The sequence below is a fragment of the Nerophis lumbriciformis genome, linkage group LG08 (genome assembly GCF_033978685.3).
Source record: "Nerophis lumbriciformis linkage group LG08, RoL_Nlum_v2.1, whole genome shotgun sequence".
NCBI lineage: Eukaryota > Metazoa > Chordata > Actinopteri > Syngnathiformes > Syngnathidae > Nerophis > Nerophis lumbriciformis.
Window position 1 is genome coordinate 49311477 of NC_084555.2, and position 18524 is coordinate 49330000.

The 18524-nt window shown below is 39.8% G+C and overlaps 1 protein-coding gene across 2 annotated transcripts in view; it reads left to right on the forward strand.

Annotated features, from left to right (window-relative positions):
* prpf18 (PRP18 pre-mRNA processing factor 18 homolog (yeast)) overlaps positions 1-10893 on the forward strand; it is a 36407-nt gene extending 25514 nt beyond the window's left edge. For both annotated transcript variants that reach the window (XM_061969157.1, XM_061969158.1), the window contains 3 exons: positions 2939-3010; positions 3091-3246; positions 10003-10893. In XM_061969157.1, the coding sequence (XP_061825141.1) occupies positions 2939-3010; positions 3091-3246; positions 10003-10083 (309 nt within the window). In that variant the 3' untranslated portion in view covers positions 10084-10893. The remainder of the gene's footprint in view (positions 1-2938; positions 3011-3090; positions 3247-10002) is intronic.
* Positions 10894-18524: the final 7631 nt, after the last annotated feature.

Genomic DNA, 18524 nt, shown 5'->3' on the forward strand with positions numbered 1-18524 from the left:
GCTGTAACAAACAGTTCAGGGTGTCCCAAGTTATCGGAGTGTGTTAGGTAAGGAGGAGGAGTTTTGTCCCTTCAGAGTTGCCGTAGGGCTGTGACGTAGAGTGTGTGTGGTTGTGGAAGGAGGTGTGTGATGTTGACATTAAAGAAGCGGTGGCTACCGAACCTGCTCTAATGTCTCCCGTTTATTATTTTATTAGATAAGCACACTGTATAGGCGAATCCAGGACACTCGGCTACACTGCTAGTATGTAGCATAATTTGAAAAGTCACCCGGTAGACAAGGAAGAGGGCTTACTACGCACATCAATACCTCTGTTCGGTGCCACACGTCCACACCATCAAAATGTCGAGGCAATCATTTCCAGATCAACACCGTATGAAAAAAATAGTGATTTTTTTTAGTTGTGATTTCCTTCTTTGCATGAAAGTTTAAAAGTAGCATATATTAATGTAGTATGAAGAAGAATGTTTTAATGTAGACACATAGAATCATCATACTGCTGTGATTATATGCATCAAGTGTTCATTCAAGGCTAAGGCAAAATATCGAGATATACAGGTAAAAGCCAGTAAATTAGAATATTTTGAAAAACTTGATTTATTTCAGTAATTGCATTCAAAAGGTGTAACTTGTACATTATATTTATTCATTGCACACAGACTGATGCATTCAAATGTTTATTTCATTTAATTTTGATGATTTGAAGTGGCAACAAATGAAAATCCAAAATTCCGTGTGTCACAAAATTAGAATATTACTTAAGGCTAATACAAAAAAGGGATTTTTAGAAATGTTGGCCAACTGAAAAGTATGAAAATGAAAAATATGAGCATGTACAATACTCAATACTTGGTTGGAGCTCCTTTTGCCTCAATTACTGCGTTAATGCGGCGTGGCATGGAGTCGATGAGTTTCTGGCACTGCTCAGGTGTTATGAGAGCCCAGGTTGCTCTGATAGTGGCCTTCAACTCTTCTGCGTTTTTGGGTCTGGCATTCTGCATCTTCCTTTTCACAATACCCCACAGATTTTCTATGGGGCTAAGGTCAGGGGAGTTGGCGGGCCAATTTAGAACAGAAATACCATGGTCCGTAAACCAGGCACGGGTAGATTTTGCGCTGTGTGCAGGCGCCAAGTCCTGTTGGAACTTGAAATCTCCATCTCCATAGAGCAGGTCAGCAGCAGGAAGCATGAAATGCTCTAAAATTTGCTGGTAGACGGCTGCGTTGACCCTGGATCTCAGGAAACAGAGTGGACCGACACCAGCAGATGACATGGCACCCCAAACCATCACCCAACCATGCAAATTTTGCATTTCCTTTGGAAATCGAGGTCCCAGAGTCTGGAGGAAGACAGGAGAGGCACAGGATCCACGTTGCCTGAAGTCTAGTGTAAAGTTTCCACCATCAGTGATGGTTTGGGGTGCCATGTCATCTGCTGGTGTCGGTCCACCTAGTTTATAATTGTGCTGAATGACCTAGTTTAAATATTGTGTTGAAGTTGTTACATTGTCACTAGCACTCACCACAAATACTGTAGATTCAAAAATGAAAATACAGGTCATACATGTGACGGTGGTGTAGTAGTTAGCATGTAAGCCACAAAGTCAGGAGCTTCGTTTGGGCATCTCTGTGTGGAGTTTGCATGTTGGTAGAGCGGCCGTGCCAGCAACTTGAGGGTTCCAGGTTCGATCCCCGCTTCCGCCAACCTAGTCACTGCCGTTGTGTCCTTGGGCAAAGCACTTTACCCAGCTGCTCCGAGTGCCACCCACACTGGTTTAAATGTACCGTATTTTCCGCACCATAAGGCGCCCTGGGTTATAAGCCGCGCCTTCAATGAACGGCATATTTCAAAACTTTGTCCACCTATAAGCCGCCCCGTGTTATAAGCCGCATCTAACTGCGCTAAAGGAATGTCAAAAAAACAGTCAGATAGGTCAGTCAAACTTTAATAATATATTAAAAACCAGCGTGATGTGGGCGCGCATGGAGTCGTATATCAACATGGACGGAGCTGCGTGAAAAAAGCCACCCGGCCTCTTCGCGTAAACTTCCCTTAACCACTCGCTCATCTTTTCTTCATCCATCCATCCCTTCGAGTTAGCTTTTATGATGACGCCGGCTGGAAAGGTCTCTTTTGGCAAGGTCTTCCTTTTGAATATCACCATGGGTGGAAGTTTCTGGCCATTAGCATGGCAAGCTAGAACCACAGTGAAGGATGACTTCTCATTCCCTGTGGTGCGAATATTCACCGTACGTGCTCCCGTTGTATCCACAGTGCGGTTCACAGGAATATCAAAAGTCAGTGGAACCTCGTCCATGTTGATAATGTTCTCTGGCCGGATCTTTTTTTCAGCTATCTTGTTTTTACAATATGCACGGAAAGCAGCCTCTCCTTATCCGTGACCCTAGTGAGGATAAGCCATATAAAACTCTGGATGGACATGTGATGTCACTCTTGAACGATCGGTATTGGAACATCTCCGATCTTATTCAATTGGATTCTAATTTATGAATGTATTACAAAAATAACCAGTCTTTCTTGTTGATAGGAAGAGAACATGTAATTAGTTGTCCATTGGTCATGATTTTTGTAAAGGATTATTTTACGTTGCAGTATTTCTTATTTTGTACAGTGTTTATTAATGGAAATGCATTGAGTGGCATCACAATAAAGGAAGCAGGTGTTCAATCATCACGCGAGATGTGACCTGACATTGGTTTGCTGCATATATTGGTGCCGATTGATATGGGAAAATTAAGTTGTGAACAGAATGTCATATTTTCTAACAAAAATAATCATCCAAATAGATCTCACATGTTCATGTTAACTGTGGATTGCTATGAAATGCTGTATTGTATAATATTAACCAATTTTGCTCAAGAGTCCTCCGATAATTTCTGCATTAACTATTCATTGAAATTGTGCTGTGTCCTTTAGAATTTACCGGCTGACATCAAAGAATCAATCACTGACATCATCAAATTCATGCTGGAGAGGGAATACGTCAAGGTTAGTTTTTTTCTTGCCTCTTCCCTCACACAACAGCACATGTTTTTGAATATCTAAATAAGCTTGTTTTCTCTGTCAAGGCAAATGACTCATACCTGCAGATGGCTATAGGAAACGCCCCGTGGCCCATCGGCGTGACCATGGTGGGGATCCACGCCCGTACCGGGAGAGAGAAAATCTTCTCCAAGCATGTGGCCCACGTCCTCAACGATGAAACGCAGAGAAAATATATTCAGGTGAGACAAATGAATGGCGTCACAATCCCAGGCATGTGATCTTTCCGTCGAAAGTCGGAAATCCGTCTTTTTTACCTCTGTAAAAATAGAAAAAAATATTTTTAGTTTTTTCCGACCTACAATGTGTGTTTAAAATCTTGATCCATCTCTTTGCCATACCTGCCAACGACTACGGTTTTCCCCTATTTAGTAGGGTTTTTGATCATCCAGTGGTAAAAAGTAAGGTTTTCCATTAAAAATTATAAAGTTAAAAATGGAACATGGGGACAAACTATACATCAATGATGATTGGTTGGTTTACGTATATGAACATCCATGATTGTTTACTATGATGAGTCACTATTGGTTAAGATTAGGGCAAAACATTAGAAACAGGCCAATCAGAGGCAAGATAGGGCACAACAGACATCCCAAATGACGACGAGAGTCGGAGAAGAGAAGAGGGAATATTCAAAATGTATATCTTAAAAAAACAAGTGGAAGATGGCAGAGAGATTCTCTTCCTTAGATGTTTCTGTTAGCCATGTAGACCACGTCCAGGAAACCCACGACGTTGGCCACATTTGGACAAATGTATGATAAAACATTAATTTGACTTGTTTACCATGTAAGCCCAAAATTAAAAGTGGAAGAGGTGGAATACACCTTTAAGAACACACATGATTGTGGCAGACATGTTTGCTACAGTACAGCCTGTCTAAATGCTAACTTTCATTTTCATTGCTGTTTTACAACAAGACAGTAGCTGACATTTTGTTTGTTATTTCTACTATTTATATTTTGACATTGAATAGTTGAATCATTTTGAAACAAACAACAAGATATTTGTTATTTCATGCTATAAATCACAAATGGCTATTCAAATAAAGGAAGTTAGCTCATAAGAATAAACATTGTTTGTACTCTTTAAGATTTTTGTATTTGGAGCAGTTCAAAGTGGAGAGGGAGTCAAAGAGACAGAAATTGGCTATAAAATCCAAGGCAGAATCCAGTAAAGCAGAAACAAACAGGAAAATGTAAGCTGCTCATGTCAGAGCCATCGAAGCAAAAATGCCAAAGTAATGTGTGAATGAAGCAAAGTAATGTGTAAATAATGTCAATAAGTAGATGAACCATCTGTGGGTGTGAAGTGAACACTAGTAAGGTTGTAAATACTGTATAGAGTAGGCTAACCCATGTGGTTCCTGTGGATGTGAACATAACTACTGTAGTGACTAAATAACATAGTGACTGAAACAGACATAGTAATGTGTAAATAATGTCAATAAGTAGATGAACCATCTGAGGCTGTGAAGTGAACACTAGTAAGGTTGTAAATACTGTATAGAGTAGGCTAACCCATGTGGTTCCTGTGGATGTGAACACAAGTTGTAATTACTGTCGTGACTAAATAATATAGTGACTGAAACAGACAAAGTAATGTGTAAATAATGTCAATAAGTAGATGAACCATCTGTGGGTGTGAAGTGAACACTAGTAAGGTTGTAAATACTGTATAGAGTAGGCTAACCCATGTGGTTCCTGTGGATGTGAACATAACTACTGTAGTGACTAAATAACATAGTGACTGAAACAGACAAAAGTAATGTGTAAATAATGTCAATAAGTAGATGAACCATCTGTGGCTGTGAACTGAACACTAGTAAGGTTGTAAATACTGTATAGAGTAGGCTAACCCATGTGGTTCCTGTGGATGTGAACATAACTACTGTAGTGACTAAATAACATAGTGACTGAAACAGACATAGTAATGTGTAAATAATGTCAATAAGTAGATGAACCATCTGAGGCTGTGAAGTGAACACTAGTAAGGTTGTAAATACTGTATAGAGTAGGCTAACCCATGTGGTTCCTGTGGATGTGAACACAAGTTGTAATTACTGTCGTGACTAAATAATATAGTGACTGAAACAGACAAAGTAATGTGTAAATAATGTCAATAAGTAGATGAACCATCTGTGGGTGTGAAGTGAACACTAGTAAGGTTGTAAATACTGTATAGAGTAGGCTAACCCATGTGGTTCCTGTGGATGTGAACATAACTACTGTAGTGACTAAATAACATAGTGACTGAAACAGACAAAAGTAATGTGTAAATAATGTCAATAAGTAGATGAACCATCTGTGGCTGTGAACTGAACACTAGTAAGGTTGTAAATACTGTATAGAGTAGGCTAACCCATGTGGTTCCTGTGGATGTGAACATAACTACTGTAGTGACTAAATAACATAGTGACTGAAACAGACATAGTAATGTGTATATAATGTCAATAAGTAGATGAACAATCTGTGGCTGTGAAGTGAACACTAGTAAGGTTGTAAATACTGTATAGCGTAGGCTAACCCATGTGGTTCCTGTGGATGTGAACATAACTACTGTAGTGACTAAATAACATAGTGACTGAAACAGACATAGTAATGTGTATATAATGTCAATAAGTAGATGAACAATCTGTGGCTGTGAAGTGAACACTAGTAAGGTTGTAAATACTGTATAAAGTAGGCTAACCCATGTGGTTCCTGTGGATGTGAACACAAGTTGTAGTGACTGAAACAGACATAGTAATGTGTATATAATGTCAATAAGTAGATGAACCATCTATGGCTGTGAAGTGAACACTAGTAAGGTTGTAAATACTGTATAGAGTAGGCTAACCCATGTGGTTCCTGTGGATGTGAACATAACTACTGTAGTGACTAAATAACATAGTGACTGAAACAGACATAGTAATGTGTAAATAATGTCAATAAGTAGATGAACCATCTGTGGCTGTGAAGTGGACACTAGTAAGGTTGTAAATACTGTATAGAGTAGGCTAACCCATGTGGTTCCTGTGGATGTGAACATAACTACTGTAGTGACTAAATAATATAGTGACTGAAACAGACATAGTAAAAATTATAAAGTTAAAAATGGAACATGGGGACAAACTATACATCAATGATGATTGGTTGGTTTACGTATATGAACATCCATGATTGTTTCTATGATGAGTCACCATTGGTTAAGATTAGGGCAAAACATTAGCAGAGGCAAGATAGGGCACAACAAACATCCCAAATGACGACGAGAGTCGGAGAAGAGAAGAGGGAATATTCAAAATGTATATCTTAAAAAAACAAGTGGAAGATGGCAGAGAGATTCTCTTCCTTAGATGTTTCTGTTAGCCATGTAGACCACGTCCAGGAAACCCACGACGTTGGCCACATTTGGACAAATGTATGATAAAACATTAATTTGACTTGTTTACCATGTAAGCCCAAAATTAAAAGTGGAAGAGGTGGAATACACCTTTAAGAACACACATGATTGTGGCAGACATGTTTGCTATAGTACAGCCTGTCTAAATGCTAACTTTCATTTTCATTGCTGTTTTACAAGAAGACAGTAGCTGACATTTTGTTTGTTATTTCTACTATTTATATTTTGACATTGAATAGTTGAATCATTTTGAAACAAACAACAAGATATTTGTTATTTCATGCTATAAATCACAAATGGCTATTCAAATAAAGGAAGTTAGCTCATAAGAATAAACATTGTTTGTACTCTTTAAGATTTTTGTATTTGGAGCAGTTCAAAGTGGAGAGGGAGTCAAAGAGACAGAAATTGGCTATAAAATCCAAGGCAGAATCCAGTAAAGCAGAAACAAAAAGGAAAATGTAAGCTGCTCATGTCAGAGCCATCGAAGCAAAAATGCCAAAGTAATGTGTGAATGAAGCAAAGTAATGTGTAAATAATGTCAATAAGTAGATGAACCATCTGTGGGTGTGAAGTGAACACTAGTAAGGTTGTAAATACTGTATAGAGTAGGCTAACCCATGTGGTTCCTGTGGATGTGAACATAACTACTGTAGTGACTAAATAACATAGTGACTGAAACAGACAAAAGTAATGTGTAAATAAGGTCAATAAGTAGATGAACCATCTGTGGCTGTGAACTGAACATTAGTAAGGTTGTAAATACTGTATAGCGTAGGCTAACCCATGTGGTTCCTGTGGATGTGAACATAACTACTGTAGTGACTAAATAACATAGTGACTGAAACAGACATAGTAATGTGTATATAATGTCAATAAGTAGATGAACAATCTGTGGCTGTGAAGTGAACACTAGTAAGGTTGTAAATACTGTATAAAGTAGGCTAACCCATGTGGTTCCTGTGGATGTGAACACAAGTTGTAGTGACTGAAACAGACATAGTAATGTGTATATAATGTCAATAAGTAGTTGAACCATCTATGGCTGTGAAGTGAACACTAGTAAGGTTGTAAATACTGTATAGAGTAGGCTAACCCATGTGGTTCCTGTGGATGTGAACATAACTACTGTAGTGACTAAATAACATAGTGACTGAAACAGACATAGTAATGTGTAAATAATGTCAATAAGTAGATGAACCATCTGTGGCTGTGAAGTGAACACTAGTAAGGTTGTAAATACTGTATAGAGTAGGCTAACCCATGTGGTTCCTGTGGATGTGAACATAACTACTGTAGTGACTAAATAACATAGTGACTGAAACAGACATAGTAATGTGTATATAATGTCAATAAGTAGATGAACAATCTGTGGCTGTGAAGTGAACACTAGTAAGGTTGTAAATACTGTATAGAGTAGGCTAAACCATGTGGTTCCTGTGGATGTGAAAGAAGTTGTAGTGACTAAATAACATAGTGACTGAAACAGACAAAGTAATGTGTATATAATGTCAATAAGTAGATGAACCATCTGTGGCTGTGAACTGAACACTAGTAAAGTTGTAAATACTGTATAGCGTAGGCTAACCCATGTGGTTCCTGTGGATGTGAACACAAGTTGTTGTAGTGACTAAATAACATAGTGACTGAAACAGACATAGTAATGTGTAAATAATGTCAATAAGTAGATGAACCATCTGTGGCTGTGAAGTGAACACTAGTAAGGTTGTAAATACTGTATAGAGTAGGCTAACCCATGTGGTTCCTGTGGACGTGATCGCAAGTTGTAGTGACTAAAAAACACAGTGACTGAAACAGACAAAGTAATGTGTATATAATGTCAATAAGTAGATGAACCATCTGTGGCTGTGAAGTGAACACTAGTAAGGTTGTCAATACTGTATAGAGTAGGCTAACCCATGTGGTTCCTGTGGATGTGAACATAACTACTGTAGTGACTAAATAACATAGTGACTGAAACAGACAAAAGTAATGTGTAAATAAGGTCAATAAGTAGATGAACCATCTGTGGCTGTGAAGTGAACACTAGTAAGGTTGTAAATACTGTATAGAGTAGGCTAACCCATGTGGTTCCTGTGGATGTGAACACAAGTTGTAGTGACTAAATAACACAGTGACTGAAACAGACATAGTAATGTGTATATAATGTCAATAAGTACGGTAGATGGACCATCTGTGGCTGTGAAGTGAACACTAGTAAGGTTGTAAATACTGTATAGAGTAGGCTAACCCATGTGGTTCCTGTGGATGTGAACATAACTACTGTAGTGACTAAATAACATAGTGACTGAAACAGACAAAGTAATGTGTATATAATGTCAATAAGTAGATGAACCATCTGTGGCTGTGAACTGAACACTAGTAAAGTTGTAAATACTGTATAGCGTAGGCTAACCCATGTGGTTCCTGTGGATGTGAACACAAGTTGTTGTAGTGACTAAATAACATAGTGACTGAAACAGACATAGTAATGTGTAAATAATGTCAATAAGTAGATGAACCATCTGTGGCTGTGAAGTGAACACTAGTAAGGTTGTAAATACTGTATAGAGTAGGCTAACCCATGTGGTTCCTGTGGACGTGATCGCAAGTTGTAGTGACTAAAAAACACAGTGACTGAAACAGACAAAGTAATGTGTATATAATGTCAATAAGTAGATGAACCATCTGTGGCTGTGAAGTGAACACTAGTAAGGTTGTCAATACTGTATAGAGTAGGCTAACCCATGTGGTTCCTGTGGATGTGAACATAACTACTGTAGTGACTAAATAACATAGTGACTGAAACAGACAAAAGTAATGTGTAAATAAGGTCAATAAGTAGATGAACCATCTGTGGCTGTGAAGTGAACACTAGTAAGGTTGTAAATACTGTATAGAGTAGGCTAACCCATGTGGTTCCTGTGGATGTGAACACAAGTTGTAGTGACTAAATAACACAGTGACTGAAACAGACATAGTAATGTGTATATAATGTCAATAAGTACGGTAGATGGACCATCTGTGGCTGTGAAGTGAACACTAGTAAGGTTGTAAATACTGTATAGAGTAGGCTAACCCATGTGGTTCCTGTGGATGTGAACATAACTACTGTAGTGACTAAATAACATAGTGACTGAAACAGACATAGTAATGGGTAAATAAATTCAATAACGAGATGAACCATCTGTGGCTGTGAAGTGAACACTAGCAAGGTTGTAAATACTGTATAGAGTAGGCTAACCCATGTGGTTCCTGTGGATGTGAACACAACAACTGTAGTGACTAAACAACATAGTGACTGAAACAGACATAGTGACTCATTTGGATGAATGGGATATGTATTTATGTCCACTCTGTGGATCATTTTTCAATTCTTCAAACACTAAAACATCTTTAAAAAATTTTATTTTTGTGCTCATTTTTGCATGTTCAATTGCTGGAAAAACCAGGAGCTTATTTTCAGGCTTTTTCTTTAAGTCGAAATCACATGCCTGCATTACAGATGTGTCATTGAGCGCTTGGGACGACACATGTTCTTTTCTCTTCCACAGGGACTAAAGAGGCTGATGACCATCTGCCAAAAACACTTCTCCACGGATCCATCCAAGTGTGTCGAGTACAACGCTCTTTAATGTCACGCTTTAATAAGGTTCAACCTGCTACTTCATGTCGGAGAAATGACATTGGGGGGACATTTATCTTGCATCTTCCCACTCATCAAGCAAGTCACTCGTCAGTGCGCACAAGCAGACGCGCCTGGCGTGTCTGTATTTTTTTCATCTTCACACCATCATAAAAGCTCGGCAGTGTTTTTTCATTGGGGGAAGCAAACCTGAGCTGCGTATTGATGTGCTGCGCTCTAGTGGTGTAGCTTTTATTGCACCAGCTCACCGCTACATAATCAACTGTCTTTATTACCTTTAGTCGGACTTTGTACTGGACAGAAGCATCGTGACACCTTCACAACTCCATGTAGTTATTTGACATGGGTGCGATATTGTGACACAATATTTTGCAGTGATTTACAAACAGATTTTGTCTAAAAAAAAAAATAGTGTAAAAATATCTCTACTGTATTTGACTAAAAAAAAAGCTCCAATGTAAGTTAAGTAAGGCTGATGCGATTATACATTGCTATTGACATGCTACTTATTAGCGATTTTACATGGCGATTTCAACACCTCAATTTTGACAACTAAGATGCATGTTGCAGTCAAACAGCTGCTGCGTAATAAGTACAATACTTAACAGTATCTACACTTTTTAGGATGCAAAAAAGGACTTTGTACTGGACAGAAGCATCATGACACCTTCACAACTCCGTGAAGACACAAAGGTGCAATATTGTGACACAATGTTTTGTAGTGACTTACAAGCAAAACTAGTGTAAATATGTCAGTACTGTCGACCTAATGTTTGCATAAAATCAGGCTCTTTTGGCAGATGTCTCGTGTGGCTTCTATTCCCCTCCCCCCCCAATAAATGTGTACTGGTTGGGACTTTTTGCTGCTGTCTTTATACTCATGTCTTCAGCCACCAGCAAAAAGATCTCTTCTTAAGTGCCGACACATTTGCTGAGTGTGTGAGAAAAACAACAATATTCCATGTGTCTTCCACTGAATGATAATCCAAGCATCAGTGACGCAACACATCATGTGTTCGCTCCCATTACAGATGGAAACCTTCCAGGACTTTGGCGAGATGCGATCATCCGGCGTCACACACTCTCCGACCTCGTTAGACGGGGTGTGTAACCATGGTGATCAGAGTTGTCTTGTCGCCTGCGTGAACGCACGTCATCGCATCTCCGCCGTGCGCGCGCGTCATTCTTGCCCCCGCGGGCTCAGCCGGGCTAAATAAACAGGTGAGGGATTTTGAAGAGGATTTATCCCAACAGCAGGAATGTTGGAGTGTTTGTATTCCGGCGGGGGTGTGAGGTCATGGTGTTTGTTCAGCCATGGTGGCATTTATCTGCCCTTCAGTTAAGCAAGCCAAATATTTTGGCTGTAGTCCCGAGAGCTCGCTTGCCTCACAGCACCATGTGACGTGTGCAGAGCCTTGAACTAGGGCGCGCACACAATAGACTACTTTGTGTGTTATCCTGCGTCAGACCTACTGCATGATGTCTCGCTAACGTGTCAGCGTGTGTTGTAGGTCAGCAGCGCGGAGGATGGCCTCTCTGACTCAGGAGAGGGGAAAACTGCAAAAGAAGGCAGCGGATCTACTGGTGGGAACTCTTGCTTTTTTTTTTTTTTTGTATTCCACTGTATCGACCTTTCCAAGATGTCCCAGGTTCTAAAGCAGGGATGTGAAAGTGGTTTTCATTGAGGGCCACATGGCACAATAATGTAGGAATTTCATTTCATTGTTAATTATATACATTGTTTTAAGTGGACTGTCCATTTCACAGTAAAAACTTTACATTTACAACATATTACTGTAAAATAGTGTTGTTTTCTTTGTATTTTTACAACATTTTACGGTAAATGGAAAAACAGTAGCACGTTTTTTTTTTATGGAAAAAGCTGTCAGAGTAGTTACCAGAATGTTTGTTCAGTTGACATTGGTTTTTACAACATAATAATAATTAAAGCTGCAAGCAGCATTGGTCGGGCCCGCATATTTGGCAGGTGCTAGTCCTAACTGTCCCAATACTTTTGTCCAGTGATAGTCATAAGTGTCCCAATACTTTTGTCTACTTTTAGTCTGAAGTGTCCCAAGACTTTTGTCTAGTGTACCTACCTTGTCTGCATTGTGTGGGCACGTTGGTGCTTCCTGCTTTTAAGCAGCTATCTTAAAAAAACAGCAGCGCAGCAGCATCAGCGCAGCGGATCTTTGAAGGGTCATAAAATCAAAACCGGAGCAGTTAGAAAAAAAGCGCTTCTGTCATTGTAATCACAAGGGTTCAATCTCTCTCCTGTGTTAGTTTGAAGGCGAAACGACAAACGCGCTCAGAGGAGTTAGTTTTTGAAGGAAGGTGACCGGTTTTTACAAAAAATTTGTTTTGAAGGGGGAATAGCAAACTTCCTGTTGATTTTTGCTGGGGGTTGTCAATTTATGAAATGTAGGTCTAAGTGAGACCTACATAGAGGTTTTTCAGTGGGAGTTACAGGCAGTTTTGTCAGTTTTTTCATCCGAGGAGCAGTTTTTTCTCCGTTTTATTCAAAAATTGCTCTAGAGCGCAATTTTTAAATTTGGGGTTAGGTTTTTTTATTAGATCACAATTTTTGCCAGTCCTGATGTGTGCGTTCAGTTTGGTGAGTTTTGAAGCGTGTTAAGGGGGTCAAAGTACAGCTCAAAGAGGCAAAAGTTACTGTTTTTAGTACTTTTTTGTCTTGAAGGGGGAATAGCCAACTTCCTGTTGATTTTTGCCCGAGAATATTCTATAATGAAATCTAGGTCTAAGTCAGACCTACATAAAGGTTTTTGTTTCATGTCTCTCCGACCTTCCTAGTGGGAGTTACAGGCAGTCTAGTTTTTTTTTTTCTAGGGGGCGCTAGAGCGCAATTTTGAGTTTTGGGGTTTGGTTTTTTGATAAAAAGTTTTGCCGTTTATTACTGATGTGTGTGTAAAATTTGGTGAGTTTTGAAGCATGCTAAGGGGGTCAAATTACAGCGCAAAGTTGCGGAATAATAATAATAATAAAACCTTAGAAAAACAATAGGTCCTTATGTCCCATTGCATAAGGACTCCCTTCGGGAGTCCTTTTGCAATGGGCCATGCGGGCCCTAATTATAGATTTTTTTGTAAAAAGAGTAGACAACCTCAAAGTGCTACAGTGTATTAAATAAAATTTAAAAAAAAGATAATAAAAAATAAATAAAAACTACAACAGCCAAATAGCTAAAACCAGTATGCATATATCTAAAAAAAAAAGGCTTTTTAAAAAAGAAGGGTTTTTAAGCCTTTTTTAAAAGCATCCACAGTCTGTGGTGCCCTCAGGTGGTCAGGGAGAGCGTTCCACAGACGGGGAGCGGCGGAGCAGAAAGCCCGGTCTCCCATTGTTCGTAGCTTTGTCCTCGGAGGTTGGAGGAGGTTAGCCTGTCCGGAGCGGAGGTGTCGTGTGGAGGATTTGGGGGTGAGTAGCTCTTTGAGGTAGAGGGGGGCATTTCCATGGAGGCACTGGTGGGTTAGTAAGGAGACTTTGAATTCAAGCCTGAGTGGAACAGGAAGCCAGTGAAGGGATTTGAGAGTTGATGTGATATGGTCATATTTCCGCACTCTCATCAGGATCCTAGCAGCACTATTCTGTATGTATTGCAGCTTCTGGATGTTCTTGCTGGGGATCCCGACAAGAAGTGCGTTGCAGTAGTCCAGCCTGGAGGAGACAAAGGCATGGACGAGCGTCTCGTTATCAGAGAGAGTGAGTGAGGGGCGGAGTTTAGCAATGTTCCTGAGGTGGTAGAAGGAGATCTTGCACACTTGTTTTATTGGAGCCTCAAAGGTCAAGTGAGGGTCCATTCTAACACCCAGATTAGCGACTGAGGATGAGAGGTGAATGTTGTGGCTGCAGAAGGTGATGCTGGTGATGGTGTATGACTGAGTCTGATGTGGGGTGCCGACTAGAATGGCTTCAGTTTTGGAGCTGTTCAGTTGAAGAAAATTGTGTTTTTATCTCCTCCAGGCAGTTGGTAAGTGAGGATGATGGCACGGCTGCAGAGGGGGTTGGGTTTGTTTTTAGGTAGAGTTGAGTGTCATCGGCATAGCAGTGGAATGATATTCCGTGCTGGCTGATGACACGGCCAAGGGGGAGCATGTAGAGTGTGAAAAGACATCGTTCATGAAAAAACTGATCAAATTATTTTTTTATTCTGGCAACTTAGCTGCCAGTTTTTCTACCGTAAAAAACAAGTTAAAGTTAAAGTACCAATGATTGTCTCTCACACACACACACACACACACACACACACACACACACTAGGTGGTGAAATGTGTCCTCTGTATTTGACGCATCCCCTTGTTCACCCCCTGGGAGGTGAGGGGAGCAGTGGTGGCCGCGCCCGGGCATAATTTTTAGGTGGAGTTAACCCCCAATTCCAACCCTTGATGCTGAGTGCCAAGCAGGGAGGTAATGGGTACCATTTTTTTTGTATTTGGTATGACTCACAACCTACCGATCTCAGGGCGGACACTCTAACCCAGGCCTGGGCAATTATTTTGACTCAGGGGCCAAATTTAGAGAAAAAAAACGTGCCTGGGGGCAGGGGCGCCGAAAAGGGGGGGGTAAAGGAGACGGATTCTAGGGGCCCATGATGGAGGGGGGCCCAGAGAGGCCCCTAATGATGATGAAATTATAATACAGAAAAAATAATGACACTGTGTTGGGGGCCCTGTAAAGATTATTTTCATGGGGCCCAAAATCCCTAGCGGCGCCCCTGCTGGGGGCCGGTATATCTATTTTTAGGAACACTAATACAAAACCTCACAATAATGTCTGATTGAATGCTAAAAACGTTATGACAGACCGCCTTAAAAAAGGAATGGAATTTAATTTTTTTTTACTGAATGAGACACCCAGAATGTACATGAAAATAAATAATGTGGGATTTACAATATTAACTATGATCGATAAAACACTGAATATTGTCAACATATGAACGTCACACCCACTCTCCGTCGACATATTTTACAATCAAGCGAAATGCAACAAAAATGCAACAAAAGAGCGAAATATGAACGCGAAGGGTACAAATAAACCCACCTACAATCTGATATATCACTAAACTTTAGAACTTTGTTGTGAAAATCTCTTTCCGCGTCTGTCCCCGACACCTGCATTTCAGGCTGACACTCTGGAAACGCTCCCCACCCACACTACTGTGACTTAAATTACCATAGTAACTAGAATATCATGCAAAAGCGCAGATTCCAACCATTGAAATACTTTGTATAGTTCAAGACTTACGGTCATTAGAAAACATGACTGAACATCATAATGGCAGCTACAGTTTCCACCTTAAAGATCTAAAACAAATTATTTGGGGATGTCCGGCGGGCCAGATTGAACATCTTAACGGGCCGCATTTGGCCCTCGGGCCTTAATTTGCCCAGGTCTAATCTAACCACTAGGCCACTGAGTAGGTTGTAGGTAAACAAATCTTTCCATTTACAGTAATACACCGTTAAAAACAACAAGCGTAGATTTTACACTCAAAAACTGGTAGCTCAACAGAATTTATACGCAAAAAAACAGTACGGTAGTAGTTTTTTTCAATTTACAGTAATATGCTGTAAAGAACGTAAGAATAATTTCGCCACACCTAGTGTGTGTGTGACAATTACTGGTACTTTAACTTTAACTTTAACATATATTGTCATTTTTATTCATTTAATAGATAGATAGTACTTTATTGATTCCTTCAGGAGAGTTCCCTCAGGAAAATTTAAATTTCAGCAGCAGTGTACAGAATTGAGATCGAATTTAAAAAGTAAATAATAGGCGTATAAATGGAAACAAAATAGAAAATTATTACAATAAGAATAAAAATAAAAAGCAACAATGAGAATAAAAATATAACAGTAAAATAAGAATATAACAAGAGAAACTAGGCTCTAGTGACCATGTTATGAAAAAGTATTGCACTGTTATTGTTTTGCATCCCCTGTCACCCTGGGTAGTTTGCTGTAACGTTAAGTATTTTTATTTAGACAAAAAACATGTTTGGAAAGTATGATAATATACTGTAATATTTGTTGCAATATTGGATACCATTAAAGTTTAAAAGGTATGCGATTTTAAGCAGCACATACATTTTTTTTAATGTAAAATTGAAAAAAAATCAATGACATTTAGTGAGACAATATGAAATACTTCATTGGCACATATTGCAGGCCAGATAAAATGATGATGTGGCGGGCCACATCTGACCCCCGAGCCTTGACTTTGACACCTGTGGTGTATAGCTGTCACTTGTGATGTTTTTATACCCACCATGGCAACAATGATGACCTCGTGAAGCGTTTTTATTCATGCGTGTAGGATTGTAGAGAAAACATGTAAGGGTGGCTGGATATGGCTGAGCTATATATATCAGCATATAATCACAGTCATTATTAAGACTAAGCTTTGTTCCTAGGATACCACTTTTCTTGTGTTTTTTTTCCCCCTCCTGTAGAATGCTTCATCCGTCGTCGTCCGCCACGCTTTTTTTATTTTTTTATTGCTGATCTGAGCTGTAATTGGAGAGCTGGGCTTTTCATCCGGGCCGACTGGACGGTGGCGTTGCCAGGCACCTGGAGACCAGTTAAGACGCACACTGAGTCACAGCAGTATGCACGTGTCCATCACCTATGGTGATTTCATCTCATTTGTACACCACTTGTGACATTTTCTTCATCATTCCAGGTAAATCCCGGTTGCTTATATGTTACACAGCTGAAAGAGTAGCACATAATATGCGTTAAAATCTCTGCATCGGGTTTATTTTTGGACTCTGAGGGTAGAAAAAAGTACTTTTTGACTGGCATGGGATGTTGCCCTGTAGAAAGACATCATCCCCTTGCCTAGTAGTGCATCTCATCTTCACTGCATCATCATTGTTGTAGCAGCATCTTTCCTTGTGAATTGACCCGTCACCATGGTGAAGAGAATTTCTGGTGTGGTCTCAGAAGTAAAGGTGTGAGTCATGAGCAAGGAGAATGAGTTACTTACATATGGTCATGCATGAAGGCAGCTTACATGTGCGGTTGAGGCGAGTGTTTTGTAAAGTGTGCTGCCTATTTTCTGTAGAAGTGCTTCTCAAACTTTTTTTAACCACCTCAGAAAACACACCGTAATGAGCAACATTAAAATGTAGTAGCGTAGTAGGCCTAAATAGTCATGAAAAACAAGTTTATTTACAAACCCCGTTTCCATATGAGTTGGGAAATTGTGTTGGATGTAAATATAAACGGAATACAATGATTTTCAAATCCTTTTCAACCCATATTCAATTGAATGCACTACAAAGACAAGATATTTGATGTTCAAACACATAAACTATTATTTTTTTTTGCAAATAATAATTAACTTAGAAATGTGCCAAAGTAGTTGGGAAAGGGCATGTTGACCACTGTTTCCTTTTAACAACACTCAGTAAACGTTTGTGAACTGAGGAGACACATTTTTGAAGCTTCTCAGGTGGAATTCTTTCCCATTCTTGCTTGATGTACAGCTTAAGTTGTTCAACAGTCCGGGGGTCTCCGTTGTGGTATTTTAGGCTTCATAATGCGCCACACATTTTCAATGGGAGACATGTCCTGGACTACAGGCAGGCCAGTCTAGTACCCGCACTCTTTTACTATGAAGCCACGTTGATGTAACACGTGGCTTGGCATTGTCTTGCTGAAATAAGCAGGGGCGTCCATGGAAACGTTGCTTGGATGGCAACATATGTTGCTCCAAAACCTGTATGTACCTTTCAGCATTAATGGCGCCTTCACAGATGTGTAAGTTACCCAGGGGGGGTTACCCACATATGCGGTCCTCTCCAAGGTTTCTCATAGTCATTCACATCGACGTCCCACTGGGGTGAGTTTTTCCTTGCCCTTATGTGGGCTTTGTACCGTGGATGTCGTTGTGGCTTGTGCAGCCCTTTGAGACACTTGGCTCAATATAAATAAACATCGATTGATTGATTGATTGCTTGATAGTGACAGAGAACTGAACAATGAGTAGATGAGTGTTATGTGTGTGTATATATAGTCAAGTATATAGTATATATATTTATATATATATATAAGAAATACTTGACTTTCAGTGAATTCTAGCTATATATATATATACATATATATATATATATATATGTATATATATATATATATATATATATAGGGCAGCACGGTGGCAGAGGGGTTAGTGCGTCTGCCTCACAATACGAAGGTCCTGAGTGGTCGTGAGTTCAATCCCGGCCTCGGGATCTTTCTGTGTGGAGTTTGCATGTTCTCCCCGTGACTGCGTGGGTTCCCTCCGGGTACTCCGGCTTCCTCCCACCTCCAAAGACATGCACCTGGGGATAGGTTGATTGGCAACACTAAATGGTCCCTAGTGCGTGAATGTGAGTGTGAATGTTGTCTGTCTATCTGTGTTGGCCCT